Below are 18,178 nucleotides of genomic sequence, written 5' to 3' on the forward strand. Positions count from 1 at the left end.
ACAGAAAAGCGGAGACTAAGGGAAGAAGCGTTAGTTTGAGAAAATGGAGAAACGTGAGAAGGGATCAGGTTGATGGCAGAATGTCTGAGGTGATCCATCAAAAAAAGAAATATCCTGATATAAGGACACCCAAAAGAGTGCAACATAGTCGAGATTAATCTGTACTGATGTTTATGGATAAAACAATAATGAACCGTAATGCATAGCATATGAATGAGCTATAATGATTCATTATCGTGATAATGAATACAGTAAACTGCAAGATAAAACACGGATCTTACACGGAACACGGAGTGCAAATATCGGTTGCTATATGAAGCATACTTAACTTTTCCTCAAAGATCTGAGCTCAAAATTCTCAAACAAACAAATGAATACACATGCTGAACAAGTTATGTGAAAAATGATCTGACATGACAAATAGGAAAAGTTATGATATCAAAATGTCTAAAGTTAACATTGTATACAAGGCCCAACATATAACAGAACACATTTCTAAATTAATAGCCAAAACAAAAACAGTATATGTACTAATGATTACATAATTACCCAATTAAAGACCTAATAGGGAAGTCATGCAGTGTAGTTATGAGAGTGAGGAATGCATTTGTAGAGGGCTAGTGAAAGTTTAAGTGGATATCCCAATTTGCCATAATCAGGACAAGCCTTAGATTCGTTAAGGCCTGCCTTAACCTTAAAAACAACACGCTACTAATCAGAGGTTATAGCCTACAATGGAAACTTAGTAAAGCACAAAGGAGCATGCATGTATTCTGTGCACATGGATCATACCTGAAATGACAATTCACTATTTTATTGAATTAATTTCCACTTGCTGACTAGGACAATATAAACAGAGTTACACATTTAATTACAGATCTTACTAAATGCAGTAATAAACATGAAAATCTCTATTGTAAGGAGGCAGATCCTCAACCTGGGAAACTGATTGAGTAGCCAACTGTAAGTTTGGAAGTAGGCATGATTGCAAACTGTACCAGTCTGAGAGGTGGCTAATTGCAGTTCCCCAAGAAAAGCTTGAATATAAATTAACAAGAAAGGAAGCAATGAGAAATTCTTGAGGGAAATCTGTTTAAACTAACAGAAATAGTGGAGTCGACAGAGTGTGGTACAAGTATTGAAATAGGTTCTATCTTGCCACTTCAATTGCAACCCCAACTGAAATGTCTTTTAATCACATCTTTTCCATCCATCTTCTACCACTTACTCCTTCTTCAGGGTCGCGGGGAACCTGGAGCCTATCCCAGGGAGCATCGGGCACAAGGTGGGGTACACCCTGTACAGGGTGCCAATCCATCGCATCGCATCACGTCTTTTAATTAGTGTAAAATGACTGAATCATACCTGTCTCTTGCTGGTTTAAATTATTATTATTATTATTATTATTATTATTATTATTGGTATTTTGACCAAGTATGATTAGGATTAGGAACTATATAGCAAGTATGAAGCCAATACAGTGATGTCACTGTGTGACCACTGTTTACATTAAGAAATAAATCAGATATTCTACAAATGCAAGCTTCTTGTATAATAAGAAGGTGCAGCCCTGTAGATTGCTCTTGCTGCCTTTCCTCAGCCACTCAAAGTCTAAAAACCTGGATCTACTATGGTCCTGATTGAAATTTTAAACTGCTGAGCTTATGTACAGACTTTCAGATGTCCAGTATTAATGGCTTCTCATAACCCCAATGCTCTTTTCACTTTTGAGCAATTCACCTTGATGAACTAATGTTGCTTATAAATGACAATAAAATAAAGCCCAATTTCCACCGGAAGGAGAGGGGAAAGGATCCATGAGTTAATTATGATCGAGCCCCACTAAAGCGCTCAGGCTTTCATGCAATTAATTTCTAATTGCACATGGACTCATCTGCACGAATGGACAAATAATTAAGTCGTGCTGTGCTCACCCCACTCCATCCCTACTGACTCATATGCATTAATCAATAAGTCTTAGAGGTTTCTGTCATGGAGGAGAAAGTTGAAAAATGCAAAGACTCATGTAATAAGCAATATATGACACCAGCACGCATAAGGCCATCACTTATAATGGATTATGTAACAGTGTTCCCTACACTTCTAAGTTGGGTTAAAGTTAAGTAAACTAGTCGATTGTTTTCATCACACTGGGAATCCACAGGCTGCACAACTTCCTGCACAATTTCCTGCACAACAGGCTGCTTCCAACACACCAGATCTGGCCCATGAGCTAATCATCAAGCACTTGGTGAACTGAACTGTAGAAAGTAGAGGTTTTCTATGTAGCTTTGCATTTTGGAAAGTATCTGTTGGTGCAGTTCTTCCAATTTAAGTAAAAATGTGTAGAGTTTCTAATCTCAGTTTTGCAAACCCTTCACGATGTGCCAGATGAGTTTAGTTAGCTGTATTATAGCAGTCAAGTTGTTGTTGTTGTTGTTTTTAATTTACAGTGATGGAAATCACAACATACCATTACAAGTTATTATATATATTGAATTCTTAAAATCTTTAGAATATTTGACTGGTGCTTTGAATTACAATGGTTTAATTGAAATCTCAATAACTCAAAAACAAGCTGTATACATAGTGTGTATACATAGCGTCAACTTGGACCTGTGTCTTGGTGGCAGAAAGTGCAGGAATAAAACTCTCTGTGCCTCTTATAAATAGATGAAAGTTATTATCATACACATTTAAATAAAGTTCATGAAATAAATCTGTGTGAAGTGGGTCACAAATTTATTTTACAGTTAAAGTAGACTCTACTACTAAAGTAGACAAAGATTTTGAGAACCATTGAGTTTTTAAGACTGAACAGCTGCAAAACATTGTATAACCTGTCAGCGTATACAAGTGTGGTATAGTATTTAAAAAGTTATAATAAATAGTAATAGTACAGATGCACCGATATTAAATTTCTCAGCCAATAACGATAACTGATTATTCAGAGTGATATCAGTCGATACCGATAACCAATACAGATAGTTCTGCCTTTTATACCTTCTTTTAAATGAATAATAATTAATTCCACAGTTCTGAAGGAAATGCAAATAAAAACTTTATTCTCTCCATTTCAACAAGTTGTTTCACAGTAACTGGTCTCATGAACAGAACACACATGACTCTAATTAACATGAGCACATGAACTCAAGTCTGAAGATTAAAGTAAGATTTCTTAACTTATTGAATGTTATTAATTCATATTACCATTGACTGAATTCTAAAATCCTCCTGTTAGTCTCACATTCACTCTCCACTAACAAAAGCATTTCTACTTCATCACTGAACATCAAACTGCTAATATATAATATCAACTTTTTATATATTAATTACCTGGATATGAAATGTACTACTCTACAAATATATTTTTCTGTGCAATATATACAATTTATATATAATTTAGATCTTTCAACGGTGTACTGGCACTTTAATTCAGCTCGAGCAGCACGTCCAAAAAAAAAAAAAAAAAAAAAAAAAAAAAAAAAAAATTAGATTCAACGCTGAAACTCCCGCTTCACTGCTGCAGCGTAAAATTTGATCAGTGCAGAGATTACAGAGATTACAAACTGCAGTTTTGTCGTCATTCCACACAAGAGACATCTTTACACACAGCATGAAATCGATGTGTTTTCCCGCCCTCTTTTGATTGACAGGATATAATCGGCCCTGATCATCGGATGTTTTTAAACTATCGGCCGATAGCGTGAAAAATAGCCTTTATCGTCCGATACATCGGTGCATCTCTAAGTAATGGTGTATATTAATAGGATATATTAAATATTACAGTATATATTAAAGCTTATACACCTTTCTAAAACAAGACAGAACTGACCTAATTTTGCCATCATACACTTTCGGAAAGCAAAACAGGACTTAAATATCAGTTTACAAGGAATTGCTGCTTAATGTACCTGAAGTGAGACCCATAAACTAGAGTAGACCTTGGAGCAGTATTCCTGAGAGCCGACCGCTCGAGGCTACGGTGTATTTAATGTAATGTGGTAAAGTAAGATTTCCTGCCTAAGCTCAACAGAGTGAAATACAGGTGCTCTCAACACTCATATCTGCCTACGGAGGAGAAAAAAGGGGGAAAATATGTGAGATGAAGGGACAAATCATATCAGAGTATTTGAGGTGCACTAAGTCATTACAGAGGGTTTTATCAAATAAGCATGAGTGGACCTTAAAGTCCAAGCTAAGCAGTCTTCTTTAAAAAGGCCACCTTTAAGAAGATCCAGCGTCGTCTATTCAGCAAGTGGAGTCGGGGTGTGGCCGACGTGTCCAACACCTTGAAGCATAAATTTTGAAGTCAGGGCTTTCATTGTGCCTTTGCATATTGGGAGTTAGCTGCTGGTGCAGTTCTCCCGATTTAAGAGGAATGGACATCAGCACGTCCAAAGTGTAGGAGAAACGTAACGCAGAGCGAAGGATGATGAGGCTTTGGCCAGGAAAATTGAGAGACGGATTTACTCCTGCTTAAGCCAGAGATGTGAGGTCACGGCTAACAAAGGCAGGTTTGGAAAGCAGGCATTTATGGGTTTCAAAATCTTAAAGGCCAGCTCAAAGATTCAATATCAACTGTGTATGGATGTTTACACGTCCACTTAATTTGAAGTCTGCAGCAATAAAAATGAGTATGGAACGCCAGCAGGAATTGCCACAAGACAGACGAGAAGAGTGAGAGTCGTGTAAAGTTTTTAAGGAAATAGGTAGATAAAGAAAGAAAGAAAAATAACAGACAAGATGGGGAACTAGCGATCAGACCCGAGTCTGTCAAAGAAACAGTTTAATATCATAGAAGAACCTGAACCAGATGATGAATGAAATGTGAGAGCAAGGAAGGAAAAATAATGGAGTAGTGTGAGACTAATGAATAACTACTTGCAGTGGAAGCATGATCTTTATTGATGGGGTAGATTCTTTGCTGAGTTGTAATAAGTTTGTCTTTTTTATGTCTCTGAAATCCATCGAGGTGGAGAAAAATTACACGACCTTTTATTCTTTCCCTTTTTTCCCCTCCAATTTGAGTCAGATTTTTCAGAGGAAAAAGGGAAATATGTTTTTCCCCCTCCTCCCCCACTTTGTTCTCCCTCTCTTTCCCATGTTCTTTTACTAAAAATTGAAATATTGATCTTAATTAAAGTATGCCGAGCTCAGCAGCTCATGTTGAGCTTTGAGACAAGCGGCAGCAGACATCTGTCTCAGGCACTTACATCCTCACCGTCAGAGCCAGGGAACGAGAGAGGAAGGGAGGGAGAGAAAGATGGATTGCTCCGTATCTCTGTCCTGTTTGGAGGATATGCTTTCCTTCTCAGTTAATAATGAGTGGTGACTGCTCTATGTTTTTTTTTTTTGTTTGTTTGTTTTTTTTTTTTTTACAAGCACACAACATTTTAGGTCTTTTTTTTTTATTTTTTATGATAATTAAAATAATGAATCTTCATTGGTCACATATACATTACAGCACAGTGAGATGTTAGGAGTCTGGGGTTAGAGCGCAGGGTCAGCCATGATATGGCGCCCCTGGAGCAGAAAGGGTTAAGGGCTTGTCAGTGCTGGGGCTTGAACCCCGACCTTCCGAAAAATACATAAAAAATACTTTGCTCTCATGGATATCATGCAAATGCAAACACCACAAGTTTATCGAAAAAAAACAACTATTTTTATCAAATATGGGTGTGCAACAATTATTGGCACCCCTATGAATTCATGTGAGAAAAATCTATTTGAAGTATATTCCCATTGATATTTAACTTTTTTTTTTTTAGTACATCTGGGTGACTAGGAACAGGAAATTGTTCAACCATGATTTCCTGTTTCACAGGGGACTAAATATGAGGTAACACATAGGTCAAATTCCCTTAGTCGTTGATATTAATGGGTAAGAGCGAGGAATATAGCTGTGATGTGTGACAAAAGGTTGTTGAGCTTCACACAATGGGAAGTGTCTATAAGAAAATAGCACAAGCATTGAAAATGCCCATTTCCACCATCAGGGCAATAGTTAAGAAGTTCCAGTCAACTGGAAATGTTATGAATCAACCTGGAATTGGACGTGTGTCTATATCGTCTCAACGCACTGTGAAGAGGGTGGTTCGAGTGGCCAAAAAATCTCCAAGGATCACAGCTGGAGAATTGCAGAAGTAATGTTGTGTGTTGGAGTCAGAAAGTCTCCAAAACTACAATCCGAAATCACCTACATCATCACCACTACTCTCACCAGGGGTGGTTTTGGTGCACACAGAGAGGTAGCCACTTGGAAAAGTACCACGTACTTATCACCACGGTTAAATATGGTGGTGGGGCTTTAATGTTTTGGGGCTGTTTTTCTGCCAGAGGACCTGGACATTTTGTTAGGATACATGGCATCATGGACTCTATCAAATATCAACAGATATTAAATGAAAACCTGACTGCCTCTGCCAGAAAGCTTCAAATGGACCGTGGTTGGATCTTCCAGCAAGACAATGATCCAAAACATACATCAAAGTCAACACAAAAATAGATTACTGGCAAAGGGAGGTAGCACAAAGTATTGACTAAAAGGGTGAAAATAATTGTTGCACACATATATTTAACATGGTTATATATATATTTGATAAACCTGCTTTTTGTTTGCAATTGTTTGATTGCATTGTTTAATTTTTTTAAACAAAATATCAAAAGGTTAAACAATAAAGACAATTTTTCACAGCTTTCTTTGCTCATATTTACCAAGGGTACCAATATTAATTTAAAAAAAAAAAAAAAGACAGAAAAAAACAGACGTTAAAGAGAAGATTTATGAAAAACAGTGTAGACTTGAATGTTATACTACTACATGATCTGCACACCATCAGTGTTCATACGAAGCGCTTGTCTCTGTGTGACAACTTAAGAAATGGATAGATGGAGAATAGAGAAATGGAGAGGAATGCGGCATTCTCTTTTGCACCATTCCTCTCTCAGCTAGTGTGTGTGTGTGTGTGTGTGTGTGTGTATACAGTACATCAGGCAGACAGCCTTTATCTCGTTAACACGGCGGCAGGCCTGTCAGGGCATGCGAGTGTGTCACGCTCTGAAGCGAGGCCCTTGCCGCGTGTATTAATGCCCCCTGTCGCTGCCTGTGTGGTTAACCAGCTTTCTCACAGCGACCGGTGCTCATAGATCATCGAGCATGAGGTTGTGTTTAAACGCAGTATTAATACTCTGAATATCAGGAACTTTGACAGAGAGGAAAGGATTGCACCAGACATCATCCAGTCCCTACCTCTCTATCGCTCAACATGCTAATTACATGACAGGAGAAACATTTACATTCACTTTCACTCTATACTTGAGACTTTTCATCTTTTTACTTTGCTTTCACTGAATTTAAACAACAAAAAGACAAAAAAAAAAAAAGCACACAATGATCGTCTTTAATTGGAAATTTAATTGGAAATTTTTAGGGTTTTGTTTTAAAGTACAAATAAAACCACAAACTTAAATACTATGCAATAAAATACAATTTTCTCTAATACAAACAACTGAAGATATGTTTTAAAAGTGACACATGCACAAAAAGATTCCCTGAGATGCACTACCTCAAAAAGGCACCTGCAGTATGTTAAATATCAAGTCAAAAAAAGTGATAAAACCTAAAAATAAGCTTGGTGATTAAACTCTATGGATTCAGACATACTAGGAGTCAAAGCGCTGGACATTCATCACTTACCTGTAGTACTAAGCCCATTTCTGGTCTATTCTATGCCAAATTATACAATAACTCGAGCACTGTAACATGTACAGTAATTAATAATTTGGAACCATTTTCTGGATCTTTTTCGGCAGTCAGAAACTTGCCACAGTTGAGCCGGAGCATTCCGGCTGTGTGTTGAAGGACTGCAGTTGGGTTTTGGCTCTAGAAGCGAGGCTTGATGTGCAGCTTCTTGCCTACAGCAAAGAAAGCAGAAAAAATACAAACACAATAAGGGGACATTAAATCTTTGCCGTATTTCTCTCAAGTGTGTAACTGTGTAGCTCTGTATGTTCCTCCGGATATTAGAGCTGGGTTAAATGCGGCGCTGCTGCTACGAACCTGAACATGAATGAGTGAGAAAAACACTGATGATAAGAGCAAATGGTAAATGAAAAGAACAGAGTTTGTAAAGACTCCGACACAAGCAAAGTAATAAAATGGGTGAAAGAGAAGAAAGCGGAAATGACTACACTGAGCAACACCTAAACACGTGCATGAAAAAATAAATAATAATAATAAAAAAAAAAAATACACATAATACTCTATTTTAGCAGCACTTTTTCATTGTGGACCCAAAATCTTTATGTAGATTCTATATAAAAATGAAAAGATAAAAAATATATTTATAATCGAACCTCTCTTATTAATAAACTAAAACTAAAGTCTCCAATAACTACAAAAAGTGATTTACGTTATAGTACTCACTTTTTGTTTTTTTCCGTTCTATCCTGACAAGACATATCAATAATACAAAATGACAGAAAGAAAAAGAGAGAGAGAGAGAGAGAGAGAGAGAGAGAGAGAGATGGAGATAGCAGCTGTTATACGGTGGGTCTGAGCTAATTAATCCGAGGTGGAGGTGAGTTTGTTTGCATCCCTACCATCTTTAATGAAGCACAAGAGGTGAGGTGTGTCCTAATTAGTATCACTTAACTGCTCTCTCTCATAGTGTGTGCATGCGTGTGGGAGTTGTCACAGGCTTTTTCATCAATCACTTAGTTGTTTCTCCACGACTATATGGATAGAAGAATGTTAAAGTGGCTGTTGACTGTAAAGGCATCCGTGAGGTCAGAGAGGCCACTGCTGCCAATCAAGGCCACTCGAGTCTGACCTCACATCAAATATCATTATGCTACTTTTTCCAGTTCGACATGAACACATAAATCAGCATAGCCAGGGGTTAGAGAAAGTGAATGTGTGTGTGTGTCATGGGCAAAGCTGCTACATATAAGCTTACATACATGGACTGAAATAAACCCTGGTGCCACTCGCCTCAGTGCGGTTACAGGAGAAAGGGCAGCAGCTTTCAATGAAGCATGAAGATACATAGAGCCGAACATGTAACACGCTCAGTGACTCTGTGTGTGTTTGTGTGTGTATACACATGTGTCCCCATGCACCCATCCTCAATCAGTCAAACTGTCAGCACTGTGTTCAGCTGTGCCTGTGCTCAAACCTAAATATTATGACCCTCTTCCCTATATATTACACACCCTCTACCCTATATTTAAATATTATTACCCCCTTTAATAAGCACTAGTTCCCCCTTACCACCCTAAAATACCACTGCCCCCTTCGGAGTATTGTACCTCACTCTACCCATCTATAGTCTATCTTTAAAAATCACAACCCGTATTAGTATTACACCCCATCTCCACACCCTTCTAAAGATATTACTACTGCCTTTTTAGTATTACACTGTACTTAGAATCTTCTCTAATAACCTATAATTTATTACCTGCTTCCTACAGCATTCCTATTATGGTCTGGTTGGTATGACAATATGGTATTGATATTGTGATAAATTAGACCACCATACACTTTTCGAAGAAATCGCGAGTATCGTATACACTTTAACTGATAGCTAACTGGATGGGAAAATCTGTAGACATTAAATAATTGTATTCAAGGTTTATAAGTTTCCTTAAAAAACAACACATAAAAAAAAGTATCACGATATCATCCATCTCCAGCTTCTAATTCTAACTGTTTAGATAGATATACTTTATTAATTGCCAAGAGGAACTTCATTCATTTAGTCATTAGTAAGAACTTTGTCTTGGTCAGGGTTGTGGTGGATCTGGGGCCTTTCCTGGGAACACCAGACACGATGCAGCAGTACACCTTGCATGGGACGTCGGTCCATTTCAGGGCACCAAGCACACACTCGTTCACACCTAGGTGCACTTTACAGTAGCCAATCCACCTACTAGCATGTTTTTGGGAGGCGGGATGAAACCGGAGAACCCTGAGGAAACCCATATGGACACAGGGAGAACATGTGAAACTCCACACAGACAGTAACCCAAGCTCCGGATCAAACCGGAGAGCCTGGAGCTGTGAGGTGTTAACACTATTGCTGCGTCACCGTGCCGTCTTTTAATTCCACTTTCCTTAAATATTGTTTTTAATTTTCCTTCTTTATTTTAAAAAAAACAAATTATTGAAGATTGCTACTAAATATTTCCCAAAATCATATAACCTTAGACCTTTCTCTAAAATAAAAAAAACAATCCTCCTCTATAATACTAACGTCTATATCTTGCAACATTAACAAAATTCAGCATTTGCTTCAAAAGACACTGGAAAAGCTGCTAAACTGTAAAAGCTGCCAGGTGTGTGTGTGTGTGTGTGTGTGGTGCATGAAGATCCCCCGCCTACTGGGGGGGTCACGGCTCACCTGTGCCCTCTGGCCCTGCTCCAGGGGGGCATGAAGGGCTCACACCACCTTCTGGGGTCTCTGGGGAACTGGACAGAGAGATGAAGGAGGGCAGCTTTGCAAGACAAGTCTTAGGCGTGCCGTCCTCTGCAGGAGTGGACTCTGGTTCTGGCCTGGGACTTACAGGGGGGAAAAAAAAAGCAATATAAGACAATTAGAGAATTAGCATCACCTCTGAAGGGGGAATTAAAATGTAATGCACCAGGATTCACTCAAATAGACTTAAGATTGTAGATGTGAAAGTGAGCTTAATTAACAACTTGAAAAATGTGATTTCTAAGACGGACCTTTTTGTTGATTCGCGGCTGCGGGCTCTTTTAGCAGAGCCCGAGCTCAGGCTGGATCCAGCACGTTTGACCCTCTGTCTGTGCTGCAGTTTACACTTAGTCCCTTGGGGACACACACCAGTTCTGGAGAAGTCTGGACACACGAGAGTGTGTTTCTTCTTACACTGTAGAGAAAATGACATGTCCTATTATTGTGACGTTTATTTTTCCCTCCAAGGCGTAAGGTTCTGCACTGCTAGTGTTTGTGTTTCCAACGTTAAAGGAGAAGGATGTTTGTGTGTTGTGAATGTGTGCACTTGAGAAGGGAAAAAAAAAAAGTAAAAAAAAGTGTGCAAATGATCCAGTGAGTGAGAGTAGGTGAGAGTGTCTGTGCGCCTGTGTAATATGGGTGTAAATTGGTAGCTTCATTCTTCAGGAGATCCGATCTCTTCCACCTGTCAGAAAAGCTAATTATACCCACTATGGGGCGAGGGGCGCAAGACGCATGTATGTGAGAAGATAGAGCATGTACGAGGAGCAGGTTGCTCTTGAAATAGAGTCTGTCTGTATGTGTGTGTGTGTGTGTGTGTGTGTGTGTGTGTGTGTGTGTGTCTCTGAAGGGGGAGAGGAGGCTACAGGATCGTATTTCGTGTTTCCGGGAACAGTGTGGACTCTCACTCACCCCGTAGTTGCTCTGAGTGCATACGGAGATCCTGAGATCTACACAACCACACACACACACACACACACACACACACACACACACACACACACACACACACACACTCAGATACCATGTGTCCTATCAAGCCACAGTTCTGAGATTTACTAGGCCACAAGCATTCCATTTCACACCCAGAATAATGAAAGCAAACCATTATGAATACTAGTGTCACAGTGTGGTCCACATTCACAGCTCGTACCAGGCATTCGAGTCGGACGAAACAGAAAGTGTGTGACGGTTCCATCACCTGTCACTGTGTCTGAATTCGAGCAAACAATGAAAAGTTGCATTTTAACTAAAGGTGGATATTTGTTTTCTTTGAACTGAAGCAAAATACATTTATTTCACCAAACCAATGGAGATTGATGTCTTTTATTTCCTTTACAACCATGCCTAATTAATTTAGACACTTTAAGCATCACGAATAACCAATGTTTAAAAACTCGGCTGTAAACGATTTCAGACATGTTTGTCCTGGAGATGATTTTATTTTTTGCTTCTCGCTTCCTCTTTCAGACGACGCCTCAAGAACACCGAATAGGTTGGAGATCTATATACTCAATAATTGCAGATCAGAAAAAAGTCTGTCTTGCTGCAAAAGATGCATTCTGGACATTAACCAACATCAAGCCTTTATAGAGCATTCTTAAGAAAAGCATGCACACACCAACATACACGCTTACACACACACTGTCAAATACACTGTCTCGTGGGACAAGATTATCGCAGCCTGTGAGTCTTGGCCCTAATACCCTCTACATCATCCTATAGACAACATCATCACTCACCATGCTCGTGGCTAATTGCTTCAATTTGCTAAATCCCTCTCCACTTGTGCTCAGTCGATTGCAATTTCACCCCATCTCCGAGGAGCATTCAGGTACTTTGTTTTTTTTTTCCCCCTCTCTCCCTTTTTTTTTTGAATGCCCATTTGCTTTTAGTTTGACTGAAGTTCAACTCATTTTACCAAAAACTTGTGCATTTCCCTAAGAACTACTTTACTAAACAAATGAAGAATTATAGATATACAGCTGTGGCTTTACAAAAGGGTGACTCTCATGAGAGTTCTGGCATGTAGTGTCCACACAGAGAAAAGAGAAATCAGCATTTAAAGGTGTTTTTTTTTCCTTTCTTTTTTTAATTCCTGAACTTTTCATTCACAGAACCCAAACCAGTTATGATGTGAAATATTTTGTATCATATAATCAGCACTTTTACTAGTTTAATTGAAATTCTAATTAAGTTTTTTTTTTTTTTTTTAAATCTAGGTTCTTCATTAGATAACGAAGGACCTACGAATAAGAATTTTTTATCCACACCTATTTGTGTGATTGGCATCGTTTTAAACAAATTCTATTCCAGACAAAGACTTAGAACTATAATAACTATATAATATATATAATAACACCATGCCACTGGCATGGTGGATCAGTGGTTAGCACATTTGCCTCGCACCTCCGTGGTTGGGGGTTCGAATCCCGCCCCTGCCCTGTGTGCACAGAGCTTGCATGTTCTCCCTGTACTTTCGGTGGCCTGTTTCCTCCCCATGTCCTCCCCAAAGACATGCGGTGTAGACTGATTGGTATTTCCAAATTGTCAGTGTGTGAATGGGTGTGAGAGTGTGTGCACGATTGTGCCCAGCGATGGGCTGGCACTCCATCCAGGGTGCTCCCCGTCTTGTGAACCCGAGTTCCCAGTGATAGGCTCAGGATAAATGTTATGGATGGATAAGGTTATTTTGTCTATAGAAAGTATTAAAACACGAGATATAATGTTTTAGGAAAAGGGGTTCGTGTGTAATGTTGCCCGACATGAAGGGGACTTACTCTTACCACCCTGAAGTTGATTATAATCCAACTGCACTGAATATAGTGTTTTACTCCTCTTACACCACAGCAATCTGCCTTATAATTATTTTTAATTATTAAAGAATAACATCTCATATTTTTCTCTATTTATAGTTAGTTTTAATATTATGGAACATCTCTAAAACAAGTTAGTTCCTATTATCACTTGCGTTATGGGTGCTATAAACAGTCAGTCCCTCTCCAGCCTCTTTATTTGTATCTCTGGAGGTTAATAAAACCAGCAACTGTAGCATGTCATGTTACTGTGAAACCACAAAGCCCTTCCCTTCCTCTGAGTGTTACATTACATTACAGCAGCTTTTGGCAGACACCCTTATCCAGAGCGAGCTACAATTATCTCATTTATACAGCTGAGCAGTTGAGGGTTAAGGGCCTTGCTCAAGGGCCCAACAGTGGTGCTGACACTGGAGACTCCTTCCAAAAATGTTAACTAAAAGTCTTTTTAATGACTAAAAATCTCTGAAAGCTTCACCATGTGTAAGTCCCAGTGTAATTTGTTACTATAGAAAGATAGATAGATGTACTTAATCAATCGCCAAGGGGAAATTCGTTCGTTCGTTCATACATTCACTGAATCATCCATTCACTCACTCATTCATTCATTCATTTTTCAGTAAGCACTTGGTTAGGTCACTGTCCGGGGGGGTGGATCTGGAACCTTTCCCGGGAACACTGGACACGATCCCGCAGTACACCTCGGATGGGACATCAGTCCATTTCAGGGCACCATGCGCACACACACACACACACATTCACACCAAGTGCAATCTCGTGTAGCCAATTCACCTACTAACATGTTTTGGGATGCAGGATGAAACCTGAGAACCCAGAAGAAACCCACATGGACAGTAACCCAAGCTCAGGATCAACCTGGCGAGCCTGGAGCTGTCACTGTGCTGTCTTTTAATTCCACTTTACTTAAATTATTTTCCCTCCGTTATTTTTCAAAAAAAAAAAAAATTATGACATTGATCGTGATTATTAAATGACAACATCTTAGAATGAAAGCATCATTATAAACCTGTCATTCGTCTTGCTGCAGGAACTACCATCAGGTCTGTGCTATTATAAAAAAATTAATAACAGTAATAAAATCTAACCCCTGGCTGCCATTTTTCACAGCTCCTACTTTTAAACCTAAGCTCTGTATAGCGTCACCTCTATGTGTGTATATGTGACAGCAGGCAGTCGGGGGAAGCTCAGATCTACTGAAGCAGGTTGTGAAGTAATAAGAAAGAATAAGGTTGTTTTTAGGTGGACACTAAGAGAAGGCTCATTAACTGTGATGCGAATTGCTACCTCTTTCAGCAAAGAAAACAGATGAAAGCTTGTGCCTGGGCCATCCCAGCTCTCCCATACATTTTCATTTACATAAAAGCAGTGAAAAGGAGGAAAAGAGATGCATGAAAAAAAAAAAAAGAAAAAAAAAAGGAGGAGTGGATGGAACATCTTTATACCAGCACAAGTTAACAATTTTCCACTTGATTTAAGGTAGGCTGGAAAGTCTCTGGGGCCTATTAGAAGAGCTTTCTACTGGCCACAAAGCAGAACGAGTCAGCACATTTCACAATTTTACATTACAGAGCGAGAGACAGAGGGAGAGAGAGAGACAGTGCAATACAAGCTATGAAAACACCTCAAAAGAGAGAGTGAGTACAGAGAGAAAGAGAGGTGCAGTTATAGTGGGATGAGGCAAAAGAAAAAGAGGAGAGTAGAAAAGTGATTGAGATGAAGAGTCATAAGGGGAAGGAGACCAGAAAAAAGACAGATAGTGCGAACTGGAGACGGAGAGACAGATGGCGAGAGATGAAGGGAAGGGAAAAAAAGAGGGGGAGAGAAATGGAGAGGATGAGAGCGTGCTTTAACCCTTGCTCTGCTGGCGTATCTATCGTTGGCCTCTCGCCTGTACTGCCGTCATCAGCACTTTTTCACGTCCATAATTACAGCGTGCTATCCATCATATCTGAGACAGTGCTTTTGGGATGGCGCAAAATTACAGACCTAAGCACTTCGGCTAATAGAATAAATATTAATATCTCTCTCTTTATATATTCGTGTTTCACCCCAAATATTTAAATGAGCCCTGACAGTGAGACAATGCATTTGTTACGATGGAGGAAAAGCAAAGATGAACAAATAGGAAAAGAGAGGGGGGGGGGGGGGGATCAAATGAACAAAGGGACAAAGATAGAGAGGTGAGTGTGGAAGCCAAACAGAACGAGAAAACAGCGAAAGGACGAAACAGCAAGGACTTGCTCTGAGGCACAACATGAAACACCAAGAACAGTGCAAAGCCTTTTCATTTTACACTATACTACAGTATGTAATGATATAATGTGTAGCAAACAGAAACAACATGTTTAAAATGTATGCATGTTTGCTAATATGTTTTTGTACATTATGTTAGTGTGCTTTAAATCAATAAAGTATGAGCTGCTTGTTTAGAGAATATATGGAAAGGAGAAGTACTCTTGGATTGTGAATCATTCAACTATAACTATGCAGAGCTATCCCTAAACCATGAGATCTTTACTTTAGAAGCAGTGGAAAGGACTATCTTTATTTTACTAGAGAAAATCTGCAATTAAGCCTCTTAACCCAGACAAGTATAGCAGTTGTGTAAGGAATAACACTCCAACAACTTTGAGATGGTTCAGGGTATCACACCGGTCCGACTTATGTTCATTTCCTCTAATAGCGCAACCCAAAATAGATTTTTTTCCTTTAGCGGGATGACCCGGTACATTTAACGTTGACAAGTTAGTTCCTGTTATCACTTACATTATAGCATCTATAAACAGTCGTTCCGTCAGTCGTAATAATACAGCATGTTACAGAGAAACCAGGAGGCACAATCTCCTCTGTCCTGAAAACTCCCCCATGACGCAAAAACAGTGCTGACATTGGAGACTCCTTCCATATATGTTTAAAAAGAAAATAAAAACCTTGCAGAAAGTGTCACCATATCTTACATTACATTACAGCATTCGGCAGATGCCCTTATCCCGAGCGACTTAAAAATTATCTCATTTATACAACTGAGCGGTTGAGGGTTTAGGGCCTTGCTCAAGGGCCCAACAGTGGCAGCGCTGGGATTTGAACTCACAACCTTCCGATCAGAAGTCCAATGTATTAACCACTGCGCTACCACTACCAGCTGAATTTACATTAATGAACCAGTACAAAAGTTTACATACCCCTGGTTCTTAATACTGTGTGTTGTTATCTGGATAATCATGACTGTTTTTAGGTTTTGTAATAGTTGTTCACACTCTTCTTCAGAAAAATCCTGCACATTTTTTGGTTTTCCAGCATCTTCTCCATATTTGACCCCTTTCAAACAGCAGCTATATGATATTGAGATCCATCTTTTCACACTGAGGACATCTGTGGGACTCGTACACAACTATTACAAAAGGTGCAAACATTCACTGACGCTCAAGAAAGCAACATGCATTAAGAGACAGGGGGGTGTAAACTTTCGAACAGGATGATTGGTGTAAATTGCGATTATTTTGTCGTCTGGGAAACGTAAATATCTTGTGTAGCTTCTGAAGGGAGGTACTAAATGGGGAAAAAAGCTCTTTAAACAAACTAATTTACACCGATCATCCTGTTCAAAAGTTTATACCCCCTGGCTCTTAATCGATTCTGTTGGGTTATTGAGCATCAGTGAATGTTTGCACCTTTTGTAATAGTTGTGTACGAGTCCCTCAGTCGTCCTCAGTGTGAAAAGATGGATCTCAAAATCAGATAGCCGCTGCTGGGTCAAATATGCAGAAGATGCTGGAAAAGCAAATAATGTGCAGGACCTGGAGGATTTTTCTGAAGAACAGTGGGCAGTTTAACTGCTCAGGACAAACAAGGGACTCATGAAGAACTCTCACAAAACATAAAAACAGCCACTGATCATCCAGGTAACAACACACAGGGTTAAGAACCAAGCGAATGTAAACTTTTGAACTGTTCATTTGTGTAAATTCAGTTATTATTGTGTCTTGTGGACTATATGTAAACATCCATTACATGAAATAGTTCATTCAGTGCTAAATAAAAAACTAATTGAAATTTTAATGATCCGTCTTATTAAAAAAAAATAATAATTACATTTTCCAGATTCTGCAAGGGTTTGTTTATAATTATTTTTTTTTTATTATAAACAAACTGTGAATGTCAAAAAAACCCCAAAAACATGAATTAATTTATTTCATTTGATTGAAATTAGAAAAAAAAAAAGTTTATGTAAATATTTATGGTACCCAAAACAATGAATTAATAGAGTAATAAGTAAACATCTAAATAATTGTTTGTTGCCGCCCTATAAAATCACACTGCCTCAGAGTACAACATAATACAGCCTGATGATCTTTCAGTGCTGTCATCATGGGCACCATTTAAGCCAGCACCCTATAAGATGCATGCGTGCCAGAAAAAGTGCTTTATTGAGTGTGTGCGTTGAGAGTTGGACATGCTGCAGTGCTGAGTGAGTGTGTTACCTTCTCTCCCTGAGGACAGTAGCCCCTGATGAAGTCTTGACACACGGCTGCTTTGCGAGACACATAGACGTGGCTGTAGGGGCAGCTACTGTTGTTGCAGATTCCTTTCAAGAAGTACGAACACACAGGCATCTAAAGAGAGAGACAGAGATAGCGAATGATTAACGGGTTGAGAGACACAGACACATCGTGGTTATTTAATATGCTGTTTAGCACTGACAAGATTGTGTAGCACGTCTGAAGGACAGAATGCCAGGCAAGAGGCTCATAGGCAAGTGAATAAAACAGCGAACAGGTCTTAATAATACATTCATAATGTGTTCTTTTTTTCTTTTCTTTTCTTTAAAAATAAATACGAGAAGCTGTATCACGTGTGTAATCT

At 39.0% G+C, this 18,178-nt stretch overlaps 1 protein-coding gene across 1 annotated transcript in view; it reads right to left on the bottom strand.

The window, feature by feature from the left end:
• Positions 1-7,397: 7,397 nt before the first annotated feature.
• Positions 7,398-18,178, bottom strand: part of zc3h3 (zinc finger CCCH-type containing 3) — a 76,391-nt gene continuing 65,610 nt past the window's right edge. The window contains exons 9-12 of the mRNA XM_017479995.3: positions 17,797-17,928; positions 10,730-10,893; positions 10,404-10,561; positions 7,398-7,917 (exon numbers count right to left, since the gene is read on the bottom strand). Of these exons, the coding sequence (XP_017335484.1) occupies positions 7,886-7,917; positions 10,404-10,561; positions 10,730-10,893; positions 17,797-17,928 (486 nt within the window). The 3' untranslated portion in view covers positions 7,398-7,885. The remainder of the gene's footprint in view (positions 7,918-10,403; positions 10,562-10,729; positions 10,894-17,796; positions 17,929-18,178) is intronic.

The sequence above is a fragment of the Ictalurus punctatus genome, chromosome 11 (assembly GCF_001660625.3).
Source record: "Ictalurus punctatus breed USDA103 chromosome 11, Coco_2.0, whole genome shotgun sequence".
Classification (NCBI taxonomy): domain Eukaryota; kingdom Metazoa; phylum Chordata; class Actinopteri; order Siluriformes; family Ictaluridae; genus Ictalurus; species Ictalurus punctatus.